At 38.0% G+C, this 16,717-nt stretch overlaps 1 protein-coding gene across 2 annotated transcripts; it reads left to right on the top strand.

Moving 5' to 3' along the window:
• The first annotated feature begins 348 nt into the window (after positions 1 to 348).
• MCUR1 (mitochondrial calcium uniporter regulator 1) lies at positions 349 to 15,855 on the top strand. Of its 2 annotated transcripts, XM_082753533.1 has the most exons (9): positions 349 to 541; positions 823 to 936; positions 2,242 to 2,345; positions 4,741 to 4,842; positions 6,345 to 6,386; positions 8,652 to 8,723; positions 11,817 to 11,870; positions 12,991 to 13,105; positions 14,352 to 15,855. In XM_082753533.1, the coding sequence occupies exons 1-9, from the start codon at positions 442 to 444 to the stop codon at positions 14,405 to 14,407; spliced, it is 759 nt and encodes a 252-aa protein (XP_082609659.1). In that variant the 5' UTR covers positions 349 to 441; the 3' UTR covers positions 14,408 to 15,855. The 2 variants fall into 2 exon arrangements, with proteins under 2 accessions (XP_082609659.1, XP_082609660.1); XM_082753534.1 differs by lacking the exon at positions 823 to 936.
• Positions 15,856 to 16,717: the final 862 nt, after the last annotated feature.

Below are 16,717 nucleotides of genomic sequence, written 5' to 3'. Positions count from 1 at the left end.
CACTGATTTTGGGATGAGGAAGCAAAGGTGCTGCGTGCTTTTGGTGAACACCTACAGAGGGAAAATAAGCTCCCTGTGAGGGAAGTGCTGCCTGGGGAGGGATGGTGCTCGGAGCACACTTCCTCTCATTTTAACTCTCTGTAAATATCAAGTACATTTCCTTTAAAAGCAGAACATGCACACAATAAGTCATGTCTGTCTGTCTGTCTGCCTGTCTCTGTCCGTCCCCACCACCCCCAAACTCCCTCAGGAGCTTCCCGCCCGCTCCGCTTTCCTCTCCACCACCGCGCCGCCAACCACAAAGCCAACCCCCGGATGCGGAAGCGGGCGGCGGGTCGTGGCGGAAGGGTAGGCGGCGGGGCAGGGAGCCCAGCCATGGCTTTCCGGTAGCGGCGGCTTCCCCTCCTCCCTCCCCGTCGCCTCCGGTCGGCACCGGGCGCCATGGCCCGGGCCCCGGCGGCCGTGAGCGGCGGGAGGCGGGCGCTGCTGGTGCTGCGGCCCCGAGGCGCCCTCCCGCACCGTGCCGCCGCCGCCGCGTCACGTGAGCGCCGCGCGCCCCTCGCCCGCGGGGGATGGGGGGGGTAGGGGGGAGAAGGGCAGAGGAGGGTGGTGAGGGGACGGGGAGGGGGGGCACGTCTCGGGTTTGGCGGCAAAGCGTGTCGCAGCCTGTCGCGATAGGCAAAAGGCGTGCGTTGCTTAACACACGGCGTCGTTAGGATGCTCGTAGGGAGCTCCCCAGTCGGGTGGGTGCCCCTCGGTTGGCTGTTTCCTCATAAAAATGTGTTTTTTTCGTTGTTTTGTCTTCCCCCCCCGCCCCTCCAGGTGTCAGCACCTCAGCGCTAGGGTCCTCGCAGGGCAAGGGCAGCGCCTCCCTGCTGGGCAGCAGGAGGCTCTTCTTCGACACTCATGCGCTGGTGTGCCTCTTGGAAGAGAATGGTAACGTGCCCTGAACACGCAGCTTATCATCCATAAGGGCTTTATGCTGCAGAGCCTGGTGAATTGCCTCCCCTTGACCTGTGGTGTTAGAGGTTTGGGTTTATGCGTTGTCTTTTGTGCCTTCTGGGTGCCTGCATCTTCAGGGAACAGAGCCTTGAAGCACGGTGATAACACCCTGGTGGTCTCTCCTGGATCGCCCAGCAGCCTTGTGGTGTCTAGCTGCCTGCCCCACTAAACCACAGCGATGCACAACAACGTGCTGTAATAGGACTGGAAATGGGCTGCCCCAAAAAAATGCAGCTTTGGAGTGTAGAAGAATATAAAATACAGCTCTTCTTATGCTATGACATAATGCAGTAGATTATCTTCATTTCAGTGTGATGTTACTGAGGTCAGCACAGCTCGCTTTTCAGGAGAGGTCCCACTCCCTTTCCCCCAAACGTGTGATTGCATCTCTTTACGTGTGCCAACCTCGTTCTCAGGAAATTATACAGCTCTTTGCTTGATTAGTATTCTGAGACATTAGTTTAATGAGCTCACAGAGCAGTTGAGTGAGCACCAAGACTCATATAAAGTGGCACGAGGAGGGGAAAGAATAGAGTGAGGAGAGGTCTCTCCTTCTGGCAATGGCAAATGATTAAATCAGCTCAGCTATTGAAAGGAACTTGCTTTCAGACCTCATTGCTGCTTTCTGACACTAACCTGCTACATATTTGAAACAGTCACCCTCTCCATAATTATTAAATCTCGTTCATGACACGTTCTCCTATGTTTTGGAAGTAGGAAAGTTGAGAGTATTTCTAGGGACTATGTTTTACAATAGTTCACAACATACTCAATGTAAAGGGCTTTTTCATGGTGACTCAGAGGCTGATAAGACTAAAATCATTGGATTGCTGGGATTTGCATATTGTCAGTGGTATACGTAGGGATACTAAAAGTAGGTATTGGCTTTTGAAGGCCAGGATTCTTGTTGGTAGAAATAACCACGTGAGAGATGACACTGCATAATACTTTTAGAAAAACTTTCAGCACTTCTCTTGCTGGTATTGTAATGGTGCTATAATGGTGCTGTACTACAGAAGTAGCTATATAACGTCACAGATGTCATTCTGGGGTGGAGGAGATTGGGTGTACTGCCTGGTTGCGTTCTTTTGCTAGTGTTACGTGGAGAGAAATATGTTCTTTTTACCTTTTATGGCTGATTTTTTTTTTTTTAACCTCATTATGAGTATTAGAAGGTGGTATTTTCATAAGCTGTCTGGATGTTGGTATATGAATCTTGCTATGTTTTGTCTTGCTCAGGGTTCACTACCCAGCAGTCGGAGGTGATCGTATCTGCATTAGTGAAAATCATGAACACCAACCTGGATATGATCTACAAGGACATGGTGACCAAAGTACAGCAGGTCAGCTCAAAGAAGTTGTGGGGTTAAAGTCAACTGAAATCTGGCACGTCTGCTAATGAAATACGCATTGCTAGTATTATTCACTGTTAGACACTGGATTTTAAAAGTTTAAAAGTGAAGAACAAATGTCCCTATTGGGTATTGAGTTTTGTCTTGAATTTCACAAATACTTACCAGTGTTGTGATGGACCTCGAAACTAAGGAACTGTGAGTTGGTGCACGATCCACAGATAGTTTTTTGTTTTCAGTCTTACTGTAGCCTGAAATAGAATTGCTGAGAAGGATTTTACACAGACATAGGAGGTACTCAATGCGTGGATTTGAATAGTTATGGCTACTACGTATATTCTTGTCTAGATCTGTAGCAACAACATAAAGATTTTGTCTATCATTTACCATGCAGTTATGTGGTCTTTCTTGATTTATCTTTCTGTCATAATATTCATATTGTATTAGAATTCAGTTGTTTCTTTATGATGTCTTTTAGGGTGTGGTTGGTATAATTTTATATACTGGTAACATATAGGAACAGTCTATTTTAGATGCTGCTATTGCAAGCTGTCAGTTTCCTTTGTATACATTGTTTGTGGTATCTTCTAAACCCACCCAGCATGTATACATCTTGGTGGAAGTGAAGAAAATTTGCTTGGATATAGAACAATAATGCTGAGTATCTACAGAGATTCCTGGCTACCAGAAAATTTCATAGACTTGAACTGAGTTGTTAGCATTGAGGGAATGGTGGTTTTACCTGTGAGGAATTCCCTGACGTGTAAGCTAGTCAAGCCGACCATGCTGACAAGCAACATAGCTAAAATACCACCTCTTAGGCTGCTCTGTGAGGCTGGGATTCAGAGCCTCAAGTCACTTTCCAAACATAGACTCTTAACTCATTTTGTAGTGACTGGGTCATCATCTTAAACAAGAGAAAACTGCAGCTGCTGTCTTTGTGGTATAATAACCTCTGCACTGGACCGTCTCTTTAAAGAGTAGATTTTGCACCATCTTCCACCCAGCGAGGCTTCAGCCCCTCTTTTCTAGCTCTTAGATTCCAGGCAAAGCAGATATTAAAGCACTTCTTCCTGTACTGAATTTGTTCCACAGCAGATCAAAGAATACAATGTTAAAGGGAACCTTTCCCCCATGGTTGGTTGCGTTTTATGATAAGCAATCATTGCGTCTTTACCTCCATGTACAAGTTTGTATGGCATGCTCAGGAAGTATGTGTGTTGCCCTGAGTCCTGAGTAACATGACAAACCTGTAGTTTGTTACAGTCTGAATGCATAAGGGCTTATGCCACAAGAGAATGAAGAATTGGAAGAGGGTTTGAAAAACTGCAGGTGTAGCTGTTGCCATTAGCCCAAAGCTGGATATGTAAAAGCTGAAGCATTACACTAAACAGATTAAAGCCTTCACAATAAATATGTGTGTATGTATTTAGATGAGGAAGAGATAGAATATGGAAGAAGCTGTTCTCTATTTTATTGGGTTCAGTCAAGCGTGGAGAGAATGATGGGCACTTCATAGAATAAGAGAAAAGGCATCTATGGCAGTACTCTTTTTCTGGTAAATCCAGCATACTGACCCATTGTTTTTTTCCAGTGCTGTAGTCAGGTAGGCTAGTGAGGCGTCTCCAGATGCCACTTAGAAATACTATGCCATAAATTAAAATAGCATTACCTGACAAAAGTGAAGTTAGAGTGCACTGTCAGATTTGTAAGGGTGTTAGTCCAGAATCAAAAGCAAGGGCCTACTTTTTAGAGGTGGATGTTCAGAGAAGAAAAAGGAGTCCCTGTTTGCAAGTGGATAGCATAGGATCTAGAAAAATGTCTACAGAGAGACCTATCCATCTTCTAAAGATGTGGAGGATGCTTGTTTTTCTTCTGTCAGTTTGGTATAAAAGACTGAGAAGAGCATTTTAAAGTATGAATATAGTGCATGATTTTGGTTAGCTGAGTAGGGAAGCAGGGTGAGCCTTCATGCAGGGGGAGGTGGAACAGAGGGCAATTACGAAAGAGCATGGTTGCACTGGGGAGTCTTGGCCTGAAAGTCAGCTTTCCTCATTTAGCACATGGACATCTCTGTCCCTAATGCCCTTCCTAGCTTAAGAATTTGAATACTTGGAAGAAACTATTTTCTATGCTATTAATTGAACTATTTTGACCCATGTTAGTACCGCTGATTTTTTTTTTTCAAACGTTACTAACATGTGAGCATAACTCACTTATTTTGTCACTCTCGCTTAATTTATCTTGTCTTTTGAAACGGAGATAATTTCTAAAGTTTCAGGGTTACAAATTTTAGAGTACCAGAATACCCCATTGTATTTGCATGCGCATCTGAGAAAAAGCATTGTGGTTGTATGTTCTGAGGCTTTTCTTTCTTCTTTTAAAGGAGATCGCTCTTCAGCAAGTAATGTCCCACATTGGTGCAGTGAAAAAGGACATGATTATTTTGGAGAAAAGTGAATTTTCAGCACTCCGTTCAGAAAATGAGGTAAAGATCAGTATTTTGGAATTCTAGCACTTGCTTATTTTTTCTAATGATGTAAAGAAGAGTTTTGTACCCAGGAGGTCTACTTGAGTGCTAATACGGTTAAACACCTTCGTTGATGACCTCATGAAGGGGCAGAGCGCAACCTTGGCAAGTTTGCAGGTGCTGCAAGGCTGGGAGGAGTGGCTGACCCACCAGACTGTTAAGGTCCCTCCAGATGGCAACACAGCATTCTGTGGAAATAGCTGCAAGAGCTGGGAATGCTTGGCTTAGAAAAAGAGTAGGGTCTCATCAGTGTGTACAAATATTTGAAAGGACGGTATAGTAAAGATGGAGAAGATTTTTCCACTGGTGTCCAGTGGCAGAAAAATAGATAACTGGCCCAGATTGAAATGCAGGAAATTCTGTTTGAACGTAAGAAAAACCTTTTTTACTGTAAGGTTGGTTGAACGCTGGAATGAGATACTTGGGGAGGCTGTGAAGTCCCTATCCTGGAGATAATCAAAACCCAACTGGACATGGCCTTGAGCAGCCTGCTCTAGTTGTCCCTGCTTCGAGCAAGGGGTTGGACAGGATGATCTTTGGAGGTCCAATCTCAGTTCAACGTTTCTGGGATTCTGTGATTATTATTTTTTTCAACTCTTTAACATGATCTCATGTTTTGACTATATTTAGCCAAAAAAGAAGGTGATAGTGAGAACATACGGCAAGAGGAGAGTCGGGTCACATGTTATTTCATCAACTCATAGCTAACTGAATACACACAGAACAAGACAGGCAAAAGAGATCCTTGTAGATCCTTGCAGGTTGCTAGTTCATGCACAATTGAAGGAAACAAAACAGATAATCCACTACAACTACTACTATTCCTATTTCACATGTCTTTTGAAAGAGAGAAAGTGATAGAATAAACTGGGTTGGAAGGGACCTTTAGAGACCATGGGGGGAGTTGCTGGCCGCAGTATGATTGCCATGAGGCTGCCTCTTCTTGAGGCTGAGCAAACCCCTCTGCTTCTCCCTGCTGTCCACACCTACCTTGTGTGCTCCAGCCTCCCATCATCTCGGTGGCTCTCAGCTCGTCTTGCTCCAGCATGTCAACATCTGTCTCGTACCAGGGAGAGCCTAAAGCTGGACACAGCTCGATGCAGACTCAAAAATGCTAGATATGGGGGAATAATCATTTACCTTTGTCTGTGTTTACTCTTTACTAAAACTTCCTATGCATTTGGCCACCTTTACTGCTGTGGAGCACTGTTAGCTTCTGTCTTGTGTTGCTGGTTGGAAATCTGTAGTAATGAGTGATTGTGCATCTGTGTATGTGTGGATATATCTACACGTGTACTGAGGATATAGATAATAAAACCATGTTCATTCTGCCTTCCTTTTCACATGATGCATTGTAGTTTTTCCTACATTCATTAGTATTAGGTGCACATTCATTAGTATTTCTAGATTGAGGTTGTTTGTATGCAATAATAGAAGTGTACATTTTTTTATTTTCCCAGAAAATAAAACTTGAACTCCAGCAGATAAAGAAGCAAGTCATGGTAAGATGCTCTACCAATATAATTAAGAATTAATATCCGTCTGGTTTGCTTTAAAAGTAATTGTTTCTCTTAGCGTCTTATTCTAAAATTTGTGCTTGACTGTTGTGATATATAGGACACTGAAACAGCAATTGATGGTACAGTATGGGCTGCAGCAAGGTCAATTTCATGCATATTTAATTAATGGTGACAACTGTAAACAAATCATCACTAAGTGGTGAAGAAAAAAATTATCTGAATACTTTTTCCTTAACTCAGACTCAGAAAGTAGGTAGCTGGCACATCATGATTAAGGCTGAGTGATTTAACCAGCCCTGTGTTTAGGGCTGGTTATCGTATTCAAAATGCAACACAATTTCAAAATTACAGCACTTAATAATGGGTTACAGTATTTCTCTTTTCCTGAAGATTTTTCTGTTAGCTGTTCAGAACTTAAAATAGTTTTCAAATGACTTCTTTAAGCCACTAAGTTTGGTGCCATTATGTTTGGTCCCATTTGTTTGGGAACAAATAACCTTAGCAAGAAAGCAGACTCTTTGGAGGAAACTTATCTAGGAATTATCTACAGGTTCTTATTCTTACTAGGTTTAAAGATCAATGCTGCTTTTGTTCTTTTTTTTTCCTCTCCTGAGTAACATTCCAAATAGCTTTCTAACGTCAAAATCAAGATTGTCTCAAAGCCTTAGCTTAAGTCTCAAAATTTAGACGAGTGTGTAGTCATATGCAGCTTTTACGCAGAAAGAAAAAATTCTTGCAAAAAGCATTAAGATTGGAAACCAGGTAACTCTTAACTGTTCATAGGGAATATGGTCCTCTTACTTCAGAAATGTTGTTTCTTCCTGTGATAGCCTTCTTACCTGGGAGGATGGAGCACCTTTCCTACCATAGGATTTGCCAGTGAAACTGTCAAAACATTGTCTTGTCAAGTTAGCTGACAATGTGATCAAGTTAAGTGTAGTGCCCTCCTTGTCATTTCTTCCCTATTATCTTCAATTCTTCTTTGCTATGTTAACTCCAAAAGGAGAATAAATTTCTCAGGGCTAGTCTCACGTGTTTTATATAATGCTGTGAAATACTTAATGCATCTAGGCTTTCAGTATACCATTTTTTAAAATGGTTGGTATCTGATTTTTGACTTGTAACTTATTTCTATGCAAGTAAAAAATAAGCTGAGTTAGTATATTCAATGGTAGAATATGAAGGATCTGTCATCTTTTTTAAAGCAAGATATCTTAAATTTAACTTTTATCTGGAAATATAAAATGATTTGCCCTTGCAGTAATTACATTTGCTCATACTTTTTCATCTGAAAGACAGAATGACACAATGTTGTAAAAAATGAAGGAAAAAAATATTTCAGACTTCTCAATTTCATTGAATTGTAACACGTGCTGTAATGACATCTAATTACAACACAGTTAAAGTTCAAAAATTCTAGCACAGAAACAGTGTGATTATTGTTCATCCTGATTTAATGAAGTCTTGACTAGCTGACATTGGTCTACTTGAGAGATGCTTGCTTGTTTTTAAACTGTAGAATATCCCAGAGCATCATCAAACTCTTGCTTCTCCCACACATTCGTTAGATCAGCGGTTTGCCTCATGACAAACCGTCAGCTGGCTGGAATTCCTGCTGGGAGGTTGCATTAAAGTGGCAGCTGTCACTGCGAGAAATAGGAATCACTTAGAGCTATCCATGAAGTATATAATTTAATGGTAGTGTAAAAAGTCAGAAGTTTATAATACAATAAACGTTTTCTGAGTTCTAAACCTGTAGCTTTTTTTTTTTTCTTTTTTTTCTGAAAGCCCTAGATATAGTCTTTAGAAACAGATTTTCTTCAAAATTGCAAAGTTGGAAACTGCTTTATAACATTATCTTGAGCATCAAGATTCCTTCACAGAAGTCCCTCTTACAAGTGTACTTAGGCATGGATTTCTGAAATCAGTGAGTCATGGGATATGACACATTCCTAGCAGCACTTGTAGAAGGATGTGCTCTCAATCAGCTGCTGTTTTCAGTGTTCTGGTGTAAAAGCAGTTTAGTTTTTGACTCATTCCAGTGAGAATGAGTTCATACTACAGAACATGAGTGTTTTCATGGGGGAAGGTTGGAACATTTGTACTTTGGAAGAAGATGCACACTACGTGTCTTGGGAATCAATCTGCTCTCTAATTAAAGAAAGCACAATATATTTTCCTAACTTATTTTGCTCATGAATAAATAGAAATTCATGCTCACTGCTTCATAATTTTTTTCCCCATTAGGATGAAATTACTAAAGTGCGAGCAGATAACAAGTTGAACCTAAACCTAGAAAAGAGCAGAGTAAAAGAATTGGTAAGTTTTATTTGCATTCTTCTAGAAGAATCCAAACATTGAATAGTCTCCTAATTTGGGTAAGAATGTGATTTTGATATTAATCTGTAGTGTTGTTTGTTTTCAAGATACTGTTAATCCACATTACTCATCCTTAAGTTTCTATAGTACAAGGTGTAGTAGTATTGTTTGGCTTTTGTATGTCTGTCTCTTGATACTGATTTAATATCAGTGTACTACATTTAAATACAATAGATTTTTGTATTTAAATATGCTGACTAGCCACATGGAGATTTTTTCATGTTGTTAGTATAGCTCTATTTTCACACTGAATTAAGCACCCACGTTTCATTACACTTGTCATCACTGAAGATGTATTATTTCCCTATAGCTAGAGAATTCAGTGTGGCTAGTTTGTCAGGCATTACCTATTGTGAAAATAGTTGGGATTGGTTTTTATTGTAATTGATACTGATTAGGGTTGTTTTAAAGATTTGGGTTCTTTTAAACTTTGAAATATCTGGTAGAGCTGAATTTACATCCTCTTTAATTAGAGTAACTTAGAGGAAAAACTAGAAGATAAGTTTTTGCACTATATGTAGCAGTCTAAATAGAAATCTATTCCCGTAGATCTCTTGAATAGCTTTTAGGATCTCAAATTGCATAATCTAAATTGAAAGATTTTTCAGTAGCACTTTACTGCAAATTGTATTTCTTATTCAGTCCTATTATCACAAGTGCATAGTGAAGTAATATTCATCTGCGGTCTAGGCAATAAGAACTGTTAAAGTAGAAGTCATCTAACTTTTGTGTGTGCCCCTTGAAGTTATTCATAGTGATCAGTTCAGGTAACAGTTGAGTTGGTGAATGAGTATAATGACTAACAGCCTGTTATCCCCTGGTATATGCTTGAATAAAATACAAGTGGAGCAGATAAGGTCCATTTTTAAAGATCAATACTTTATGCTGGTGGTTGTGTGTTTTTTTTTTTTTGTTTGTTTGTTTGTTTTGAACAACTTCATACAGAACTGTGTGGATCCAAAGCTTTGAAATACTTTGGGCTTCAAAAAAACTATTTAAACACGTTTCACAGGTGATGAATTAGGTACTACCATTTCTTTGTATATTTATGTAGAACCCTGAAATCTGGACTTTGTTGCTTATAATACTGCATCACTTCAACTGCCTCCCAGAAAAAGCAAGCCTTGCAGCTGTGAATTTTCTTTTAAGAAAGTTGATTAACTTAGTCTGTCATGCAACTACAGTTTCATAGTTTCCTTCAAAACTACTCTTACTCCCAGCACTCCCCTACTTTAATTGCCAGCTTTGTCATGCATGAACAGAAAAGGAAAATGCAGACAGATATGGGGCAGGTTGCAGCATATATGCTGAACTGGGGAGAAGAACATAATCCAGTATTTTCTGTAGTAGAGCATCACTATATTTACTTGGATGCTAACGTGACTTAAGACTGAATGTCTGTCTTTGTGAGAATAAGACTCAGATTATTGAAGTTTACTATGCATTCTTACAGAACTATTATTCAGAAGAGAAATGTCCTAAGTCTAAATTGACTTAACTATTTACTTTAAGTAAAAAGTTCTTATGTTTCAGTTCTGCTTGGACTAAAATCTGAAGGAGAATATCTTAATTTGTCAACACTGATGTCAGTGTTTTTAATGTTTTGAACTGCAAATGCTTTATCTGAATAAGTTAGTTCCACTTTACATTTCCTAGTGAATTCTTTGTTGCTTAATGCACATCTGCTTGTGCCCTGATTTATATCTGCAATGATATAGATGCAATTTAGAAACTTGAAGTACAGTACAGATTTCTATTTATATTCATATTGTTCATGCATCGCAGTGCCTCTAAGCTGGCTGTTTAAAAATATCAAGATGCATCTGACAGAACTGAATTTTCTCTGCATTGTGGAAAAACATGTGGACTTAAGGGGAAATCTCCCTGTTTAATTTCAGGGTGGGGTTAACCTTGCCTTTCCTCTTTCTGTACTTGTGTTATTACAGATTTGTGTTGATTCTTCGTAGGAAAAGGGTGTATTTCACTTTCTTAAAGTGCAATTTGAAATCCCTGTGTTCGACCTAGGGAGCTCTAGCCCCAAGGCAAATTTGAATGAATATGGACATCAAGAAAGATGTTTGCAGAGTATAAATTATTCTAAAAAAGAAGTCTATTTGGCCAACAACATCTATTTAAACAGAAATTATTTCAATCCATTACACTGTTTATTTTAAATATACTACTATTTTTGATAGTGATGACCAGTTTATTAACGAGGCATTGTTCTTACGTGAAATTTTATTTCAAACCTGATTTTAAATTATTCTTTTATAAGTTTTGCCATCTTACCACTTTTAGACATTTTACATAAATATAAATTTCATTTTTTTTTCCTTGTCCTTTTCAATCTGTAGAATTTAGCAAAAAAAATGTTTAATGAATTGTAGAAATGCTATTATTTGTCTCTTCTTTTCCACATTTGTAGCCTTGTGCTATTTCTTGATCTTTAGATCAGTCAGAAGTCCAAATATTGCTGTAGATACTGGAGATGCTGGAGAGTTTTTTTCAATGCTGAGGCATTTACATAGATTAATCTGAGTTTAATATTAAGGTGGAATACGCTTCCAGACTGGAGGAAAAATAAAGTGACTTTCCATGTGGGAATGTCAACAGATGAGGTTATTGCTGTGTAACTGAGCATTCTGAGATGGGAGCCCGATGACCTTAATACTCCGCACTGTAGACTGGTTTAGCAGCTGTCCTATGAATAATTGAATTGCTCCAGTAGTGGACAGGAACCATTGCATTCTACCATTATTAATGTATATCAGTGTTGCAGATGATGATTGTCTTGGACTTGTTGCACTTTGCAGTTCAGAAGAGTGGCTGAAAACCTGTCTGAATTCTGCTTTGTGGGATGACAACAGTCATCCTACAATACACTTTCTCAAGTGTTGTCAGACAACATTCTTTTTCAGATCCATTTTTTTTATTTTTACAGAACTTGGAAACCAAGCAATACACATTTAAATGGGGGGAAAAGGTTTAAAGACAATATCATGTTTACTTTTCTTTCTTTTTTCCCCTTTCCAGTATTCACTCAATGAAAGAAAACTACTTGAAATGAGGACAGAAATAGTGGAATTGGTAAGGACTTGGTAGCTAATCGTATAAAAAAAGCTTTTTATGCTCATGTTATAGACCAGGTATTCTTTGTGAAGTTGCTCATGTGCTTAGACACTTTCATGTACAAAATGTCATTGAGATTTATTATTTCCCCGTGCGCTTCCATATTAGTACAGCTGACTGAAGTGTCTACAGAATAAAAAGGCTTTCATATATATTAATAGGTTTCCTCTGTGTCTATATAAACTGTTCAATGGTCAGTTTGTTTTGAAACTTCATGCATGTAGTATTTTCTCTAGACAGAATTTTACGTTAGTTCTTCTGAAATCAATGATTTTTTCCATGTTCAGTGTGACACACTGCTAGATTGATTTGGCTTCATTTTAGGGGGAGGCTTTTACTAAGCTCTTCGTCTTCATTTTGTTTTATTTCTTTACTATCAGGAATTAGCCATCGGAAGAAGTCTAGCAGTAAATCATTAACAAATCATTAACTGATTGAAAATGTTTCAGTAGTGCTGATTTGAAAATATCAGCACCACAGAAGGTGTTGATCTGAGTTAAAAAGTCTTGTCTTTCAGTCTTCTCTGAGTAATAACTCCATCCCATTTCTTTCATAGACGTTTGTTCTTCTGTCATAATCAGATTCTGAAGTCTGTCTATCGCTGTTTTAGTGGTAGAATTCATTGGAAGATGAAGGCACGCTTTATACATCAGAAGACCAATTCTTAGTATTTCTAATGATCCATAAATTTTCATGCTCCAGTATGTTTCTGTCACAAGAGGCTCTTAGACATCTCAATAGCTATTATAATTGAGCAGTGACTTGAACATCTGTGGGCCAAGTGACAGATTAAAGTTAATGATTATGCTGCTAGATTGAGAGAAGAAGGCATCCAGTTCTGCCCCTTTCTAGATTACATGTTAGGAAGCAAGTAGTCATGTAAGTTTACCAAGTTCACCAAATTTTTCAATTTCATGGATATAATAAGCCAGGAAGGAACTTGTTTGCTTTGAATGCAAATTATTTCATTAACATACATTTAAGGAGAGGTCAGAAATGCAACTTAAAAGAATGGGTTACATTTCTAAATTAACTCAGAACTGTTAAAATCGTTTATGTTTGTTGCTTTGTTTTCCAGCATGCACAACAAGATCGAGCTCTGACCCAAACAGACAGAAAAATAGACACAGAAGTTGCAGATCTAAAAACAATGCTTGAATCACACAAACTCGATAACATTAAGTACTTGGCAGGTAAGGAATCTGATGTTGAAACTATTAAGCCTAACAGCATTTTTGCAAACTTTCAATTGACGGTATTCACGAAGGCCCTAATTCAAATAAAATTCTTGAAGTAGTCACAGTTGATATCAGCAAGGTTATTTGTGTACTTAACTTAGAGAAAGTTTTCTGTGATTTGCAGCTTCATTTTGCATGGGCTGTGTGCTTTTCACTTTCTTTATACTGTAATAATAATGTGTGTGAGAAATCTAAAAGACTGGCTGTCAATAACGGTCAAAAAGTTCATGTATGCCTGACTTATTTTATAAAAGCAGCCTGCTGCATGTGTTTCTAGGGCTTTTGTTGGAGCTCTGTCTACAAAATGGAACAATTCTGGCTTTTTGACTGTTCATTATCACATTCCTTAAGTGCTCATTTTTCAGGCATGTATGTTAGAAAAAATACATTATTGCTCTAGGTAAATTCAATATTTTGACATTTTTCAGCTGCGTATGCAGTGCTATTAAATGAACAAGTTAACAGTAGAAGTTATTCTTCTGATTTAGACTTTTTGATTATTCTTTCACAATAGGTTTTATCATAAGGACTATCATGTCTATTCATAGTACTGTACATCAGGGATATTCTTTTACAGTGAACCATTACTGGAAAATAAAAGGCAATTTATTAAAATGAGAGGAAGTTCTTTTCCCCACTATCTCTATTCAAAAAAGTATTGAATTCCACATGGAAGTAAAACCAAATACATAAAACACAAACTTACTTCAAGTGCTACTGTTTGCAGACAATGGCAAAAATCGTGTGTATATCTAGAAACCAAAAGTTGATGTAATTCAATAGGAATTTAAAAATACAAATCAATAAGCCTCATTAGTTTGCATGTATTTGTGTGAATACTTGACTGTGATTTAATAATCCTGTTATTCAGTTCTTCATTTTACATCTGTAACTTGCCAAATTGAGGGTGTTTTGTTGTTTGTTTTTTTTTTAAAAGGTAAGCAACTAAGGTGTTTTTCCAATCTTTTGAGTCTTCCAGGCCATTTTTCCTGCATCCTCTTTTCTTCCTTCATCATTTTTGTGCCCCTCTGCCTTGAAATTGTGTTCTGTAAATTAAAAACTGTATTTTCTGACATTGGGAAGGAGTAGCAATTACACCTTTAATATTGTAGCCCGTTGTATACTTAGTTTTCTGTAGAAGTGTTCTAAGAGCTAATGATTCATTGTCTCTGTTTTCTTTCTTGCTTTTATTTTCTTTCAGGTTCAGTATTTACATGCCTTACAGTAGCACTGGGATTTTATCGTTTATGGATATAATAAAGCATCAATTTAAAGGGACTTCTACTGTCGTGCTTTCTGAAAACAAAGAACTTTTTATCTTTGCCTGGACTTCAACCAAGTCTTGAATGTTTTTATGTATTTTTCTGTGAAGCAGACTATATTGAGAATGTAACCAAAGACGTGCCTAGGATCAAATTGTACATATGTTGTGCATATTTTGAAAGTTACCTCTGATCAAAGCATGGTGTAAGCACTTCTGCTGTTTCCCTTCACTCTCAACTGCAGTACACCTTGCTGTTGAAATGCCACATAAAGACGGGCATTCATACCAGTCATATAGGGCTGCATGCTGTAGAGAAGAATTTGCAGGAGTTACGTTTTGTTGCCTATTTAGACATGCTTACCGGTGTCAACTGCATGTATCGGACTGGAATTATGATTATTAACATAAAACGGAAACTACATTTTGTGGCTCGGAGACACTCTTGTGTAAATAAGATTTGTGTTCACAGAATCACGCTTACTTCTTACTTGTTCATACAGATGTTATGATCGAACATTTGTCTTGCTATTTTTATAATAATAGAGTCATCAGCTTGTTTTTCAGATGACCATTCAGTCAATCATCTTTCACGATAGCAGTATTTTCTGCTAGTTTTGTTTGTAATATATTTGTAGAGTGGTTTGTTTGTTTGTTTACTTGTTTTTACTAACTGGCCTTTGGTACATATTAAAAATCTGATACTCATTCCATATGCTAACTGTTAACCACTGTAACTGGAGGTTTGAAATGCAGTAAAATACACCACTGTTATTCTTATGGTTAAATGATACAAACTGTCTCTGGTGCTGCTTCCTTTATGGAAAATGTTTCTAGATAGGGAAAAGATGTTTAGCTGGTAGTTATGAAGCACTGTCATACATGAGGGAATTGCAATACTCTGGTTTTTGTTTGTTTGCTCTTCTTGTTTTATTTCAGGAAAAAAAATCGTGGTTCTTCAAATGTGGAACTTTGGTAGTGATTATAACAATGAAAGCAGTAATGAAGACTAAAAGGATATTTAATCTCATTCTGTGCAAGCCCATGTGTACTAGTAAATGCAACTGAAAGCTATGAAGGGAAGTGTCCAGTGTATCCAGATACGTACATCATTCCTCTACTGATGAAACAACGGGTTTATTAACAGGGCTGTCATCTGTGCTCCTTCCATTAAGTGAAATTTCCTAACCTTGCCTCTTAGGAGAGGAGAACAACATATGCACTAGTAACAAATGCTGTTAGAGCACAGTCATGGCTTTGCTTTTTGAAAGTAAAGCTGTTTGCCTACTTTGTGCCTGTAATCTAGTAACCATCTAAGTAACCATTTAACTTTCTTGGTGGTTGGGAGTGCCAACTTGGATTGTATCTAAGTGAGGAGGAAGAGATGGATGCCTGTAACAATACTGTACTGGCCTGAAATAAAGAATTTTGGATATTTCGTAGAGTTATGCTGAGTTTTCATTATTAATGAAACTTCTTAAATGAATTTGCAATCTTTTGATATTTTTTTAAAGGTAATTCACTGTTAGTGAGACTTTGAAAGCTAAGAATTAGCAAAGTCAACAACCACTATAACACTGAAAAGGAAAGAAAAGTTGGTATAGATGGCTATTTCACGATAATAGTTTTCCTTGTGCTAACCTAACAAACTCTCTAAATTGAATTAATCTATATTCCAGATTTTCACTTTTTTTATTAAAAAACAAAAACAGAACAATATATATATATTTTTTTTGTATCGGACTTGACACGTTCTCAAATAGAGAATCTATAACTTAATTTTAGGAATATCTTGATTCCTATCTTCACAGAACAGTGTCTGTGAAATCTTTACATCTTTACCTGTATGCCTGAGCATCTGATAAATAGTCGCTTAAGTAATTCTTAGCAAAGTCAGAAAAATAGCACTTTCTGGTGTGTTTCAAACAAGCAATGACTTTAATATGTTTTTCAGGAAAAAAACAAAAACACAATTAGAAAATAATTGTTATTTCCTAGCTTACAAAGGCTAAGTTTTGTTACAGGTGGGAAGCAAATACATCAGGGTACTGCTAAATATCTCTTGGAAAGCAACAGTGAGTGTCAAATGATCACTAGGAGACCTTAGTTGGTACTCTTCCCATTTTTTTTCCTGTAATACTTTTTCTGCATCATGCTTTATAGTGTTTAGTATCAGAAGCAATTAGATGGTACAGAAATACTTTTGGTTCTCTGGTTTCAGATTTTGATTTTTCAAAGAATTTCAAAAAAATGTGAAAAGTACTGTTTAAAAACCTGAAGTTGATCCTAAAGGTTCCTTGTGTTTT

Source organism: Aythya marila (genome assembly GCF_965140915.1).
Source record: "Aythya marila genome assembly, chromosome: 2".
Lineage (NCBI taxonomy): Eukaryota > Metazoa > Chordata > Aves > Anseriformes > Anatidae > Aythya > Aythya marila.
This window is presented reverse-complemented; position numbering and strand designations above follow the sequence as displayed.